This window comes from Carassius gibelio, chromosome A6 (genome assembly GCF_023724105.1).
Source record: "Carassius gibelio isolate Cgi1373 ecotype wild population from Czech Republic chromosome A6, carGib1.2-hapl.c, whole genome shotgun sequence".
NCBI classification, from domain to species: domain Eukaryota; kingdom Metazoa; phylum Chordata; class Actinopteri; order Cypriniformes; family Cyprinidae; genus Carassius; species Carassius gibelio.
This window is the reverse complement of record NC_068376.1, coordinates 18978106-18995396: the sequence shown is the minus strand read 5'-3', so window position 1 is coordinate 18995396 and position 17291 is coordinate 18978106. Positions and strand designations below refer to the sequence as shown.

General features: G+C 38.4%; 1 protein-coding gene across 7 annotated transcripts in view; it reads left to right on the top strand.

Annotated features, from left to right (window-relative positions):
- The window catches only part of LOC128015617 (putative tyrosine-protein phosphatase auxilin), a 30631-nt gene extending 21561 nt beyond the window's left edge, over positions 1–9070 (top strand). For 6 of the 7 annotated variants that reach the window (XM_052599621.1, XM_052599624.1, XM_052599622.1 and 3 more), the window contains 8 exons: positions 592–984; positions 2066–2215; positions 3359–3454; positions 4323–4472; positions 4681–5013; positions 6137–6285; positions 6432–6608; positions 6851–9070. In XM_052599621.1, coding sequence (XP_052455581.1) covers positions 592–984; positions 2066–2215; positions 3359–3454; positions 4323–4472; positions 4681–5013; positions 6137–6285; positions 6432–6608; positions 6851–6952 — 1550 coding nt within the window. In that variant the 3' untranslated portion in view covers positions 6953–9070. The remainder of the gene's footprint in view (positions 1–591; positions 985–2065; positions 2216–3358; positions 3455–4322; positions 4473–4680; positions 5014–6136; positions 6286–6431; positions 6609–6850) is intronic. The other variant, XM_052599620.1, reaches the window with a different exon arrangement.
- The last annotated feature ends 8221 nt before the right edge of the window (positions 9071–17291 follow it).

Sequence of the window (17291 nt, the reverse complement as noted above, 5' to 3'; positions counted from 1 at the left end):
TTTTTCCTCATCGTGACGTATTTATGGACTGATGCGCCTTATACTCGGGAGCGACTTATAGTCCGAAAAATACGGTAGTTGTTTGGAATTTCGTTCAGCCTTGTCCAATGAAGGTTGCCATGGATCCCAGACCTTCAGCAGTCAGTCTGAAGGTCTGGCTACACGAGACTAGTCCCTCAATGACACTTTAAACAAGCCAACTCATCAGTCACTCGCTGGCATTGTGTCAATGTCTGTGCCCCATTAAACTAAACATCATCTGTTTAATGTACTTTATTCTCTGCTGAAAAGATGAAATGGAGGGCTTGGACTTGGAAGGTAAGATGTAGTGTAGGAGGCTCGTGAGAGTCAACAGAAAATAGATGATTGATAGATCTGTAGTTGACCATTGAATTTAGCTAATTATTTGATGAGTAGCTAAAAACTAGTGACAATGATTTTAGAGGTACAATGTTGTTATGTTTCTCACATTAAGCTGTCGGTTGTCTTCAGAAACATTACAAATATTTATGGATGTTGATGTTGTTCCCAACATAATTTGATGTTATTTTTTTTTTTTAGATCTAACCATTTCTCCGTTCTTTCCTTTAGATCCCGCACAGGGCCATGGGAGTTGCGGAGGCAGAGTGGGCCCTAATGAGGAGAGCGAACCATCAGATGATGAAATGCTCTCCCTTTCTAGTCAGCAGAGTAACACGAGCAATGAGAAATCAAAAGCAGCTAAGAAACCAGAGCCCCATCCTGCAGCGTCCCCTCCTCCAGCAGCTGAGGAAGTAGATCTGCTGGGACTGGATGGTGATGCAGCTACGGTTCCTCCGTCCTCCCCACAACCTCCGACCACCAGCTCCACCACAGACCTGCTGGGGGACCTGTTTGGAGCTCCTCCCACACCACAGCCAGCCAGCTGCCCCACTTCTGCGCAGTCCACCCCGCGGAGATCAGCAGCCTCCTCCTCACCCGGTCCATCACCTCGATCTGGAGACAGTAAGTATGTTTTATGTTTTTTTGGTTTTTCAACAAAAACTGACAGTTGAACTAATTGAGCGGAGATGTTCATCAGGAGTCAGTGAAGTGGAGCAGCATCTTGGTACAGTGAGAAATCTGAATCATTCTTTTGAGTGGGATCCATTCAACATCAAGACACAAAATGGAGACGCAAATTTGTTTAAAACTGCTGTATCTTGGTAGATTGCTTTTATAAAACATCCAAATTCAACTAAAAGTTGCTTTATTAATATGATTATTTAAAATATTATTACTTTACTACTACTGTACTACTAATACTATTATTATATTATTATAATTTTTACTAATATTTTATTATTATCGGGGGTTTTTTGGACTATAAGTCACACCTGAGTATAAGTCGCATCAGTCCAAAAATACGTCATGATGACGAAAAAACATATATAAGTCGCACCGGACTATAAGTCGCATTTATTTAGAACCAAGAACCAAGAGAAAACATTACCATCTCCAGCCGCGAGAGGACGCTCTATGTTTTCAGTGTAGACTACAGGAGCACAGAGCAGCATAGAGCGCCCTCTCGCGGCTGGAGACGGTAATGTTTTCTCTTGGTTCATTTCTTTCGGTTCATGTCAAATTAATTTTGATAAATAAGTCGCACCTGACTATAAGTCGCAGGACCAGCCAAACTATGAAAAAAAGTGTGACTTATAGTCCGGAAAATACGGTATGTTGTTGTTATTAATAGTAATAAATGACAATAATAAACTGTTTTTTTCATCAATAATGTTTACACTACCATTCAAAAATTTTCTATTCAATGTATATTTTTTGAGATATTAAAAAAGGTTGCATTAAATTGATCAAAATTAAAAGATTTAATGTTAGTAATGTTAGTAATATTATAAAAAAATATATATATTCAAAAACATGCTGAACATCAGAGAGTGCATTCGATTAACTATACTATTACTAACTATAGGATATTTACAATTACCATAAGCATATAAGAATAATATACCATTTTATTGTCTGTTTTCCAACAGCTTTGAACTTGTTTTAACCAATTTCAGCAAAAGTCCTTTTTTTTATTCATCAGCTTTCGACCTGTTTGGGTCTGGGCCTGCTCCCGCCCCTAAGCCGCAGGACTTCATGGGGGCTTTCCTGGGTCCAGGTAATATGGGGCAGCCAGACCCCTTCCTGCATGCTGCACGATCTCCGTCTCCTACAATGCAGAACATGGGCATGGGTAAGGCATGTGCCTTTGCCTCTCAGTACTGTCAGTGTGTGGGCAACATCACCATAACAACCAGCAAAGCTCTTTTGTGTTAAATCCTTCAGAATATGATTAACAAAATAGCCTTGCAAATGTATCTCTGTAAAACAGCTCTGTAGTAAATGTCATATTTAACATTTAATGTTTGATGTTTTGGAGAAAGTGGAATTAATATTGGGCCTTGAGTTTGATTATTTATTTTAAGTACAACATGTGCTCTGTTAAGGACAACTGAAACCCTGTTTTATGTATCTGGGAATATGCAAAGCAGATTAACATCAATATGGAATAAAGCAACAACATTCACTGCTTCCAAACATATATTGTATTACAGTCTGTTGTTTGCAGTGGTAGTTTGCATGTATGGAAAAACTGCATGTGAATTTTAAAGACTTACCAGTGCCATATGCTTTGAGACATCTTATCTGAATGCATTACTGTAACATAAAGAGCTTGATATTTGTTTGAGTAATTTTTTTTCCAAGCATGCGACAGAGCTGGAAAGTAGCACTGCATGATGCCAAAATCTGCAGATTGCTACATTCTGTTACTCAGAACCTTGAGAGATTTAGAGAAATATGAGAGAAATCCCACCCCTTTTCCTCATTGCCTGTTTAAAAAATGTAGCACATTGTCATAATATAATTTTAACTAAAAATCAAAAGAGCTTTATTAACCAGTTAGCCCTATGCTAAAATAGTAAGATACGCTTTTAGCTTGAAAACACTAAAGGAAAATGTGTAGTTTGTCATTTTTTTTAGCTACAGCATTATAATTATCACATTTTCATTTCAGCTACCAATTAGAGTACTCATTATTTATATCTCATGCTTTACCACTGACAGACTGCATTTCACATCATGTTACAGTCACTAGTGAAAGTTATTATGGTGCCATCACCAACCAATCAGCGATAGCGTAAATTATATTACTTTATTTAATTATTTTGTATAAAATTGCGGTAATTTCTTAGTCTATGTTGTCATTTTGCTGTGGTTGTTATATGGCAGAATGCTATTTACATGTATTACCTGTCTAATTTTCAGTATTTTGTCTTAAACTGAATATGTAAATGATAAATGGAGAGCCATCAAGACAAGTATGTTCCCTTCATAGGTCGTAGTTCACCTGTGCCGCCCACTACTCCCACTGTCAACATCCAGCTACAGGGCTCTACAGGAGCATGGGAATGGAACAAACCAGCACCTGGAGGTAAGTGTTAGAAACACAAGATGTGTCATAGGGACTCCTGGTGGCCTGCTGTGAAATTACACTTAAAAACAAAATGACTCACTTCTGACCTGCCATCTGGACTGCTGAGATGAGCTCATATAGTTCATAAAAGTTCATGTCTGGAGAAACATTACATGGCTGACTTCATGGTTTTTAAATCAATAGAGCTGGATACTTTTATTATTCTTAATAGCCAGTAAAGTAATATGTGTACATGCACAGTATTTCAATATTCAATACTTTCACTGGCCCCAACAAATGAATGATAAATTATTCATTTCACACACACATACACACACACACACACACACACGTGTGTGGGTGTGTGTGTGACCCTGGCAGTCTTAAGTGTAAATTTTTCGAATTTGAGATTTATACGTCATATGAAAAATGAATAAAGAAGCTTTCCATTGATGTATGGTGTGCTGGCTTGAGATACAACTATTTGAAAATCTGGAATCTGAGGGTGCAAAAAAATCTAAATACTGAGAAAATCACCTTTAAAGGAATGCATTAGCAATGCATATTACTAATCAAAAATGTTGTTTTCATATAAAAACTGTAGGATATTTAAAAAATATCTTCATGGAACATGATCTTTACTTAATATCCTAATGGTTATTGGCATAAAAGAAAAATCTATAATTTTGACCCATACATTTTTTTTTTTTTTTCTATTGCTAAAAACATACCCCAGCGACTTAAGACTGTTTTTGTGGTCCAGGGTCACAAATGTTGATGGAAGCATAATTCACAATGTGCAGAAAACCGGATAACTTAAATTTGTAATATTTTGTTTTATTTTAAATGATCTCACTTCAGGTTACTAAATTATAATCTTGATTAGTCATACCAGGTGGAGGTTTTTCGATGGGAAGTAAGTCTGCCAGCACTAGCCCAACCAGCTCAGTTCATGGTACTCCCACCCACCAGGCCAAACCCAACTCTTTGGACCCTTTTGCTGATCTGGGTAACCTAGGAGCTGGTCTAGGAGGAGGTAAATGAGAGAAAAAAGTTTTTGAGCCTCATGAATTTCCTTCTTCTGTTGAACACAAAAGAAGATATTTTGAAGAATGTTGGTAACAAAATAGTTGATGACAGCCATTAACTTCCATAGTGTTTTTTCAGATTCATTTTTGGGTGAACACTTCTTTTACTACATTCATCATGAATTCGCCGTTTAATATAAGTGTGATCATTCCAAGGTGGTTCAGGGTTCTCTAGCAAGCCAACCACACCTACTGGTGCAGGAGGAGCATTTCCGCCCATGGGCTCCCCCCAGCGTCCCGCCCCCTCTCCCCAGCACACTGCCTCTGGAGGCTGGCATCCCAGCACGGGCTTCCCCTCATGGCAGCCTGGAGGGGGGGCTCAATGGCAGACGCAGCCCCAGGGTGCACAGCACCAGACCCCATCTAAAGCACCGGGACCCTCTATGCCTCACTCTTCACCACAGAACAGACCCAACTACAACGTCAGCTTCTCCAGCATGGGTGGAGCTTCGCCAGGAGCCACTGGGGCAAAAGCACAGTCGAATATGGGTGAGTAACTAGACATAGAATCTGGTCCAGTCTTATGCAGTTGTTTATGCGTATGTGTTAATTGTACAATTCTGACGTTTTTAGGGATGCTCCATTATTATAAGCCAGTATATATAAAGCTAAATAAAATAAGTTGTTTTAAAAGCTACAAGTGAATTTAGGCATCACAACGTGCATATATAATCTATAATAAGAAAGATCAATATTGTTTTTGAGGCTGGCTAAAGATGACATTTAAAGCTGCAGTAGGTAACTTTTGTAAAAATATATTTTTTACATATTTGTTAAACCTGTCATTATGTCCTGACAGTAGAATATGAGACCGATAATCTGTGAAAAAATCAAGCTCCTCTGGCTCCTCCCAGTGGTCCTATTGCCATTTGCAGAAATACACCACTCCCAGTAAGAAACAACCAATCAGAGCTGCGGTCGGTAACTTTGTTTGTGTTCAAAATGTAGAAAAATGTATATAATAAGCGAGTACACCATGAATCCATTTTCCAAACCGTGTCTTTAGCTTGTCCTGAATCACTAGGGTGCACCTATAATAAGTGTTTATATTCGGACTATTTTAGATTGCTTCGGGGATACCGCGGCAAGGTTACCCAGTACCTTTGTGATTCTTCATAAACATAAACAGAGAGAAGTAGTTCCGGCTACGATGTTCTTCCGCAAGACGCAAGCAGTTCTGTTTATTAACCGCTAGAGCGTCAAAAGGTTACCGACTGCAGCTTTAATAGTGATAATATTTTTATAATAACATTATTATAATATTTATATTATAATTATAATATATATATATATATTTTTTTTTATTAAAATTAAACAATAAACATTTTCAATTTAACATTTGCAAGTCGCTTTGGATAAAACTGTCTGATAAATGAATAAATGTAAATGTATATTAATTAAAATAAAATCTAATTAAAATTAAATGAATTAAATTAGAGGAAATAACAAACACATGCAATTATGTAAGCTAATACTTAAGATCACTAATATTGATCAGTGATAACGAGATTGTGTATGCCTCAATATTTTCTTTAGGTTTTCATTACTACTACAACAAAGAATATTTTAAACAGCAATTCAGACTTTATTAATTGTTTCCTTATTCTTCCAGGAACCAGACCAAAGGTTTCGAACGCTAACTTTGATGACCTACTCTCAGGCCAGGGCTTTGCTGGCACTAAGGAGAAAAAAGGGCCAAAAACCATAGCAGAAATGAGAAAAGAGGAGATGGCAAAAGAAATGGACCCAGAGAAAATCAAGGTGAAAAATATTATAAGGCTGACTGGAATATTGCTTTATTATTTTGTGATAAACAGCATTTATGTTTCATGTTCCTCTTTTTAAAGACTTTGTTCAAGTGTGAATCGCATCATTATGTTTTAATATAATTTTGTTATTTGTGGCAGATCCTGGACTGGATTGAGGGGAAGGAGAGGAACATCAGAGCGTTGCTGTCCACCATGCACACGGTGCTTTGGGAGGGGGAGACGCGCTGGAAACCTGTAGGCATGGCTGACCTTGTCACACCAGAGCAAGTGAAGAAGGTCTACCGCAAAGCTGTGCTGGTAGTGCACCCTGACAAGGTGAGAGACGCACTTGTTCAGTGTCAAGAGAAATGATGAAGCCTTAAAAGCACAACTGCCAAATACACTCCTATTCAAAGGTTTGGGATCTCTAAGAATTGTTAAAGTTTTTGAAAGTCTCTTATGATCACCAAAGCTGCATTGCTCATGGATTATATATGATATACGCACTTTTTAAAAATATCTAGTTCAGGCATCTTAAAGACAAAATGTATCGGTTTTCTCTCTCTTCTCATCTGCAGGCTACAGGACAGCCCTACGAACAATATGCCAAGATGATTTTTATGGAATTAAATGACGCCTGGTCAGAATTTGATAGCCAAGGACAGAAAGCACTGTACTAAGACTTACTGTATATGATCACAACCAGTCAGCAGTTCCTGCCTCGATTAGACACCCTGCAGCCCACCAGTTCTTAAGAAGCTCCTTTGTTATCTCTCCCACCTCCAGGACCCTGCTTCATAGAGACGTCAGAGCTTACATCTACAGTATAGTTGTGTGTATCTCTCTATCGATCCATGTGTCAGGTCCCATCATGCACTAGACCAACATAACTGCTGTTGGAAAAAGTAGCATTTCCGCTTTGATTTAGAAACTCGCCAACATAACAGAGATCAGACTTTGTCGTTAAACGGCTGTGTATTGTTTCTGTGAACATTAGCAGTCAACAAGATCATCAACGAATTTATTCAGGAGCTTTCAGGTGAGTTTTGACTTAAATGAAACGGGTTTAGTGCTGACAAAACATCTACAACAAATGAAAGAAATGTTTAGAAACTCCGGAATTCTGCAAGACAAACCTCACACTGCTTTGGCTTGCAGAACTTTATTAAATGACTTTGTCAAAAACCTTTGTCGGCTGTTATTTAATAAAGTTTTGCATGCTACAGCAGTATTCAGGACCTTATCGATTTCTTCCATTGTGTCCAGCGCACCTGCTCACGAACACTTATCTGTTGGCTTTGCAAGACAACTATGAAATAAAAGAGGATCTGGGTACATTGAGCTACGACTGGTTGTAGTTCAGTCAGGGGCTAGAGCTTAAAAAAAGAGCACTCCAGCTAAAATTAATAAAACTTATTTCAGAAGCTAAATGACGTGGTACTGGGGGGCAGAAGCACAATAAGTATAAGAGACTGCAGAGGAAATGGAAGGTTTTTACAAACATGATCTGTGAAATGCAGCTGATTTAACTAGCAGTTTATTCTTATGTTGTTTTCTACTGAATATTGATCTGTTTTTATATGTTGCACTATAATAACATACTGTTTACAACACAAGTCAAAGGAAATTGTTTATTCATCTAGTTATTCTATAGAAAAAGTAGTCTTGCAGGTACCTCAAAGTGACATGGCTTATTCAGAGCTGAAAGTTGACGGTTATGTTCACTTAATGTCTTTAACTGGTTAATGGTGCCCTAAAGAACTAGTTAAACTACTTAGGGGCCAGTTTTTGCTTTGAAAAACATTTCGTGTGCGCGAAGCTGCAAAAAAACGAGAACGTAGCGCATTAAAAAGTAGCGCATTGGAATGGAAAAACAGGCTTTGGGTGAACGGCCCCTTAGTACATTTTTTTTAATTACTAAACGGTTATCAGGAAATTTAAAAGGAACATTTTGCTTAGCATACAATTCAACTGCGTCCATGCTTGCAACTGAAACATCTTTTGACTGAGGAATGTGATGGATGGATAGTGTTCAAAACCTGTTGTTTTATTACCATAGGTGTCTTTTAAACCGACTGAACATATCATTCAGAGTGGACCGTTAATGTTTTGACATGAAATCATGAAGGCCATTATGCAAAACGTAAGTGGATATGTCTTTAAAATCCAGTATCGGTATCCGTATCCTCATAATGTACTGCATGTTTGACTGTAAGTGGCACGTGGTCCAAAGGAAGATTCTAGAGTCTACAGCCACTAAAATCTGCCCTTTCTCTTCTCAGTATATTTGCACTTGAATGGCATTATTTAAATCCAGAACACACTTGTGTCGTAACTTGCAGTACTTGCTTGTTCATGCTCTGCCTTCCTCTTTTCGCAATCATGCAGTGAAATACTGAAGCTTTAACTGTATCAAAACGGTTTTCTCTATCTCATACGTTTTGCTGTTACCTATGGACAAAGACAAAAGATTAGCGAGAACTGAGCAAAAGAAAGGATCCCTGTATCTAGGATGCAACTTTTCCACCCCCGTCTTGTGGACTGAGCCGTTTATCTTCGATCTTAGGATGTCATAATGTTGGAAGCTAACCTCTGCGTACAGTAGTGAGTGTGTGGTGTTCAGTAATGCTGTTCTCTGTAAGGAAGAGATACGTTTGTGATACAGCTCTGTGTTTGTTTGCTGTATCAGTATAAATGTGACATGAATTTGTTTTCTGTGTCCTTTTTTCTGTTCCTTTTCTCCATATGGAGCTGTACATACAATGATGTGCATTGCACAAATAAATGGGAAACATAAAGATGTCAGTGTGATTTTTTATTTTTTTTTTAAGTGACATTTGAAATTTCATGTCATTCCCAGTGTTAATATCATATAATTTATTTTCAGTTTCTACTTTAATTGTAAAGTTTTAACACTTTTGTTAAAAGCCGGTGAGGAATGATGCATGTTACGGAACACCTAAAAGTTTATAGCACAACACATTAGCAGTAAAGAATGTAATGAAAGGTCTGACTATTCCTGCTGAGTCATCAGCTCTCCCTTCATTGGCTGATTCATCTCGCCTAATCTGCCCACATCTTTGGAATGTGGGGGTTTTTGAGCATCAAAACATGTTATGTTGAGAGTGAGGGGAAAGATGATCATCAGCAAAGTTTGATAGGGAACATATGTGACTTTGGCGAGAGAAAGAAAAAGGGAGTCAAGATTAAATCTTTGCTTGACCCTCTTTTACTCTTTGACTTTGAATCTTTAACACAGATTTCTCTGGTGAGATTTCATCAGTGCTGTGGCAGACTGACCTTTGACCTTTAGGAATCCCCTCAGCTGTGACTAGACGTAGAGCCCACAAGATGGCAGCAGTGATCCTCTTCTTTCAACTACATAGAGACTAATTTCCCTGAATCTTTTATCCCTCTATGCAACATTGTCATTTATAAATGAAACCCAAGATAATTGCATTAAAAACAATAATAATTTTCAACCAGTGAAATTATCTTTTAGTAATGTTATAAGACAGCATCTTTAACCAATAAAATTCAAATTTATTTGCCATGCTTCACCTTTTTGGCAACAAGGGAGAAACTAAAACATTAGCACGTTTGGTCACATGGCACCAGGGTGAGTTTATTTTAAATAGAATAGAATAGAATAGAAAAATAAAAATATTTTAAAAAGAAAATTTTTTTAAAGCTTTTCCCATCATTTTTAATTACATTTACATGACAAAAACTCAAAGGCCAAAAACTATATGCGTCATATTTAAATGATAGTCCTTGGATTTGGAACAATTCAAAGATAAAATAAAATCTGTAAGTTTTAATGGTTTTGAAACACTAAGCAATTGCTGTTACTGTAGGGCATTCAGTTTGTTTATGTGACATTAAAGCACTCCAGGGTGTTATGGATATAACAGCAAGGCATAATGAAGTACATTAATACAGTCTTCACTACGTCAGTTGTTACAGTCAGTGATTTTTGTCTTGTAATTTCAGACGGAATATAACAAGAGTGTTTTTTTTTTTTTAGATATCATCTAGACCTAGCTCATAATAGTGAATGAACTGGGTCATTATGTTAAGAACTGGAGTCATTCCTCCACTGAGGGTCCATAACAAAGAAGCTCTTGTGGAATCACTGGTCCTTAAAACAAGGGAACTCTGAGTCATCCTCATATAAGTGACTGTAATGGGGTGAAATTTCTTCTCCATTCACAATCTGCAGCTCAAGAACACTTCACGTCTCCACTTTGTTAATCTTTATAGAGCGCATCTGTCCTTTGCTTCTCTCAGCACTTGAGGAACATTGATGGAATCTACTGTATTCTGGTAAGATATTACCAATCCTATACATTATACCCCAGAAAAAGTTTTCTTATTGATGTCTCTAACATTTTTCCAGATCTTTTGGTACTTGTCCAGGTAAAATATCTTCCCAGGCTTTTTATAGACATGAAAAGAAATATTTAGCTTGAACATTCATCATATTGCATTGCCAATCTGCAAAACAAAATTAGCTTATTCTTTTGTTGTTCAAACTTGCAAACGTATATGAATATCTTTCTTACATTTCCAACTGCTTCGTTAGATTCCAGAGTCACTGTAATTCATATTGTGAACAGCATGAGCTTATCAAACTCTAACTGTTTCCTGCTAAAAAAAAAATGCAAATAATGGCAGAGATGGTTTGCTAATATTTCATTGCCTGATTTTTCCAGTTCAGTGCAATTTTGTTTGTGTATGGGGTCAGTTAGGGCATTTGATTTCCTGTTGTCTGTTAGTTTGAGCACAATCATTGAACACAGCATGGCAGTTTGCATTGTTCACAACTAATATGGCAGTTTCATTATCATGCACCTGCACTGTAACGCACCTGCTTTATCAAAATGACGTCTTCTAATGCATGATACGGAGCTGTACATGGACAGGAATATGTATATATAATTGTCTGTATACTCTTTCATATTCTTTTGTTCGGCCCTCTCAGTTGGCATTGCAGACTCATTCACGTCAGTGGGCTGTGTGGATGAAGTTTTAACAAGGCCAGAGATGAGTCAGGCCAGAAAACTTTATGAGAGACAGTAAAGTAAAATGTGCTTAGCACAAAATGGAAAATTAATTTGAGATCCAAGTGAAACATGAATAAAGGACAAAAGCTGTCAGCTGTCAGGATGGCAAACAGGGGCCTTCGATTTGACAGTAGCTTAAATAAATATTGTGAAAGTTTTGACAGTCTTTCACAGATACAGCTGCCGTCCTCCAGGAAAACGTCCAGATTTTCAGCCAAGCCTGAGGGTTTGATTATAGCAGTCACAATCACATTATAGCAGAGCTGACTGATGGAAATCTCTGGAAATGGAGGCCAGTAGTCTGATCATTACCACATGCTTGACTATAAGTCACATTGATGATTTGGTGTAATTAATGAATTATTCTTGGGTTAAATTTCAGCGGCTTGAGAATTTGGACCAGTGCATGTTAAAGAGCCACACAGACGGGAAATCAAAAATTACCTGTATTACAGTGTATGATGTAGCTGTCCATCAGTGTAAACAATGTGCAAAGTAATTAAACCAAAAAGTGCACAATTTATAAAGTTATTGGCTTCTAAAGTAAGGAGTCGACTATGAATCGCTGAAACGAGTCGTTATAGATTTCAAATCTTTTGCCCATCTCTATGTACGTCACTAGGAACACTTTGCATAATAATCTCCGCCTACCGTGTTGGGAGAAACAAAACTCTGACCTGCCCCACCCCCCCACACAGACGCTCTGGTTGGTGTGATAGCATCATGTCGAGGAGACAGTGTGTTTTTAATTGTAAAGGCAAGTTTGTTTTATTTTCACTGCCAAAGAATGAAGATCAGAAGAACCAATGGCTAAAATTCATTTTCACCACAATACCAGAGCAGTACAACAAATCCTTGTGTTCACAACATTTCACTGATCTCGGTGAGTACAGCGGGATTTTCAAAGCGTTTGGCCATAAAAGAGGGTTCATTACCAACTTAATTTAGAACAACGAGCATCTCCGAATCACAACGCGAAGTATGATTATGAAGTTATGTGTTTGTTTTCTCCCCAGCGTCTTATCAGTATGTGTGCTGTCTGCAGCCTTTGTCTGCGCTGATTGTCATGTACAAACACGTCATTAAAATGAAGTGTAACTCCGTGAATACTCAACGAAGATACATGAGAGAGATATCTATAGAAAGCTTGATATGTCTACTTTAAAACTAAACAAGTGCTGCTAACAGATATTCTGTGATAAAGTAATCCATATGAAAACAACGCGATGTCAGTTTTTCATGTCTCCTTCATTATATCTAATGTGACCACGCCCCCGCGCTGAACGCGCTATTCAGATTCAAACTGAAGCACTCGGCTTGAATACACCCACACAGAAGAAAAAGCAGTGAGACTGTTCAAGTTTTTTATTTTACTGTTTGCTTTGCGGTGAGAGGAATAAGACATAATTCACCCCAAACAGATGCTAACCCATAGTTTACCCTGGAGGTGTGTGCGGAACAACCAATCAAAACTGACTATGTTAGTTGACCAATCAGAACACAGTATGCTACCGAAAGGTGGGGTTTAAGGAAACTGAATCTTTTGAACAGCTTCGCACGAACCGTTTGGGGATCTCTGAGAATTGAGGTAATTTTAAAATGATATTTTGACAAAATGACAATGTTTTTTAACCTTGGATGGATTTAAACCTAATGTACAGGACTTATAAACAGTGATAGGAAGCTTAGAATTTTCATCTTACTGGCTCTTTAAGAATATAAATATAACGTATTTTCCGGACTATAAGTCACACTTTTTTTCCATAGTTTGGCTGGTCCTGCGACTTATTTATCAAAATTAATTTGACATGAACCAAGAGTTTTAAAATAATCAAGACAAAACATTAACGTTTACAGCTGCGAGAGGGCACTCTATGCTGCTCAGTGCTCCTAGTCTAGACTGAAAACATAGAGCGCCCTCTCGCGGCTGTAGATGGTAATGTTTTCTCTTGGTTCTTGGTTCTAAATAAATGCGACTTATAGTCCGGTGCGACTTATATAAGTTATTTTCCTCAACATGACGTATTTTTGGACTGATGCGACTTATACTCAGGTGCGACTTATAGTCCGAAAAATACGGGTAGTAACTTTAAGCATTAATATTGCCTTTTTAACTGTTATAGCACCATCTGTGGTATGATCACCACAAATCTTTGCATGCTTATTTATTTATCACCTGTCGCATGTGCTTACTTAGTTTTGTGAAGTTTTGAGTTTTTGTTTTGGATTTAGAGGCTTTATTTTATAGGGTATATTTGGACAATCCTTTTCTAAACGACCCCCTTATACCGGAGCCCTGCAGAGTTTAGATTCAACCCTAATTAAACACACTTGATCCAACTAATAAGTCCTTCAGGCTTATTCGAAAACTACATGGTATGTGTGTTGGAATAAAACTCTGCAGGGCTCTTGCCCTCCAGGAATTGAGTTTGACACCCTAGCCATTAAAGCTACTTTTTGGACTAGTACGCAAAAGTAGTTTGTTTCTTCTTCTTAAATATTCTCAATTATTTAACAACCAGTTTGATTGACAGGAGTGGTTCTAGAAGTGAAGTTGGAAAAGTTTAGAAAGTTAAGAAGTTTAAAGTTGTTTGAAATGAGGAGGTGTATCAGATGATGTGAATATTGTGTGTATGTGTTTGCACCCTTGAAAATGAGATATCACCCCCTCAGTGGTTCAAATTTCTCACAACGTTTAGGGCCATGAGTCAAACAGGACCACTGAGTTTCATTCTGATCAACCTCCATTAACCTTTTATAATAGGTGTTCATATTTATTTATTTTTTTCGTGTGATCTCAGACTGAACTTTTACATGAACGATATCTCATTCCGTTCAAAAGCTACAGTCATTTCATTAAAAGTGGTCCTGCCATTTTCAAACGTTTTTGGCATCCCTTTGCAATGGTGAGTCGAAAGTTATACTTTTTTGGGGGATTATTATTGATATTCACTCCCCAGAGAATCTTTTTGCACTGGTTTACAGTTTTTTTCAATCGCTAACAAGTACTTCAGATACTTTTTCTAAACTCTTAACACAGACTCACACCTACAAAACACAATTGGCCAAATGGATAATTTTCTTCTCAAAAACACATTTTGTTAAATATATACTAAATCTTCATTTCAAAATAGAACGCATCTTTCTCTGCACACACCAACTTTGTGACAAAATCTGACTCAAAATTAAATTATTCTGTCAAAGAATATCACTTGTTTTCACCTCAAAAGGTACATGCAGTCAATCAAAGTACATCAGGTTTCAAAATACTGGCTATTGTTGACATTACAAAAACTGCATAGACTTTTCAGTCACAGTTTTACAGGTATTTGCATGCAAAACATGCAATTCACTGTTTTACACTAAATTTCTTTGTTAGAAACTGTATGTCCAAATGTACAGTAATGTTCACATTCAAAAGCATTCCAGTAAAAAGCTATTTTTTTCCTTTACCGTTTACTGCAGGAGGTACAGTAGAAACACGGTATGATAGAACAGAAAAGGTTTGACAGTATTACTTACAGTGAACAAAATATCCTTGAAACACATAAGAGCATTCTGAACAAAAAAACAACGACAGCAAAAAGCCCAGAATAAAAAAAGGGGGGGGGGGGGGGTAAAATAAAAACAATCTCTCACTGCTCCTTTCACTGCTCCTCTCACTGCTCCTGCTCCTCTCACTGCTCCTCTCACTGCTCCTGCTCCTCTCACTGCATCTCTCACTGCTCCTGCTCCTCTCACTGCTCCTCTCACTGCTCCTCTCACTGCTCCTGCTCCTCTCATTGCTCCTCTCACTGCTCCTCTCACTGCTCCTGCTCCTCTCACTGCTCCTGCTCCTCTCACTGCATCTCTCACTGCTCCTGCTCCTCTCACTGCATCTCTCACTGCTCCTGCTCCTCTCACTGCTCCTCCTCCTCTCACTGCATCTCTCACTGCTCCTGCTCCTCTCACTGCATCTCTCACTGCTCCTGCTCCTCTCACTGCTCCTGCTCCTCTCACTGCTCCTCTCACTGCTCCTGCTCCTCTCACTGCTCCTGCTCCTCTCACTGCATCTCTCACTGCTCCTGCTCCTCTCACTGCATCTCTCACTGCTCCTGCTCCTCTCACTGCATCTCTCACTGCTCCTGCTCCTCTCATTGCTCCTCCTCCTCTCACTGCATCTCTCACTGCTCCTGCTCCTCTCACTGCATCTCTCACTGCTCCTGCTCCTCTCACTGCTCCTCCTCCTCTCACTGCATCTCTCACTGCTCCTGCTCCTCTCACTGCATCTCTCACTGCTCCTGCTCCTCTCACTGCATCTCTCACTGCTCCTCTCACTGCTCCTGCATCTCTCACTGCTCCTGCTCCTCTCACTGCATCTCTCACTGCTCCTGCTCCTCTCACTGCTCCTCCTCCTCTCACTGCATCTCTCACTGCTCCTGCTCCTCTCACTGCATCTCTCACTGCTCCTGTTCCTCTCACTGCTCCTCCTCCTCTCACTGCATCTCTCACTGCTCCTGCTCCTCTCACTCCATCTCTCACTGCTCCTGCTCCTCTCACTGCTCCTGCTCCTCTCACTGCATCTCTCACTGCTCCTGCTCCTCTCACTGGGCCTGCTCTTCTCCCCGAGCCCCTTTCTCTTACTCTTCCTCGTCCATACAATACAGTGTTTGTCTTTTTCTGTTTCTGTTTCCAAAAATATCACTCTTCAAAGTCCTCCTTTTATTGTATAAGTGTCAATGTAATAGAAAAAAATAACCCCTGCCATTGAGTCTAAGCCAGATTGGAATCAGTTGTGGTTGGCCCAATTTACACAACATAAATCAGCTTAGATATATTGTTTTTTAACTGATATCATTGCAGAAGCAGAGGTTTTTATACTGTATCTAAGGTTTGGAACATTGTTTTTGCTATTGTGGGATGTTGTATGTTAACATTTGTAAATACTACAAAAACTATCCATAATTTTGTTGGGAGGTATAGCTTGTCTGTTCAGAAAATGTAAGCATTGTGGAAATGTGTTCAATGACTCCATATTGTGTGAAAACGACATGAAATGTGTGAATGGTATGGCCACAATAGACAGATGCTGTGCTAATTGTGTTTAGAGTTTTGAAAATGTGACAACTGCTTGGACAAATGCTTGTTAGCGACTGAAAAAAACTGTAGTTCCGATCAGGCAAAAAAACCTAGGACTAGTTCGCAAAAGTAGGGTTTTCAAAAAATCCTAAATTTACTGAATGCACAGCCACCACTGAATATTTTTTAAGTCTTGAGGACAGACATGATTAATCAGTGAGTGAATTATTTATGAGCCAGAGTTTAGGTTTTGAATCATAATAACCATTGTCCAAACAGAACTGTTGGTTCATTATTTGAGATTACATGACGACGTTTACCCAAACTCACTTGAGTCAGACAGGCTTTGCATATGGAAGTTATCAGTGCCTTGAAGTGTGATTTCAGTTGTTGATCACTGCACCTCCTTGAGAACTCGACATTGGCACTGTGACATTCCCCCTTGGCCTAACTCAGAATTTTAATGATTCTTTTTATTCATCTCACATGTTCAAAATGAGAAAATATTGCTCCAAGCTTACTCAAGGTTGCAGCAAAATCTTAGCTTCTCTTCTGGAAACCTAAGGACATTCTAATGAGGTCACATCAGCCCAGTGTTATTGTACATGTAGCAGAGAATAAAGTCAAGTATAAAGCTACAAAGTGTAGAAAGTGCACATCATAACTCAGAAGCTAGTAATAAATAAATATATCTTCACTTGTCCACATCATACAGACCAGATGATATTTTCTCTAGTCAATATTTAGCTCTTATTTTATGGTTATATAATCCTGTGAATGTTTAAACAATATTGACTTTTAGGGTATATGTGTATACATACATACGTACATACATAATTTTTTATAGATAGATAGATAGATAGATAGATAGATAGATAGATAGATAGATAGATAG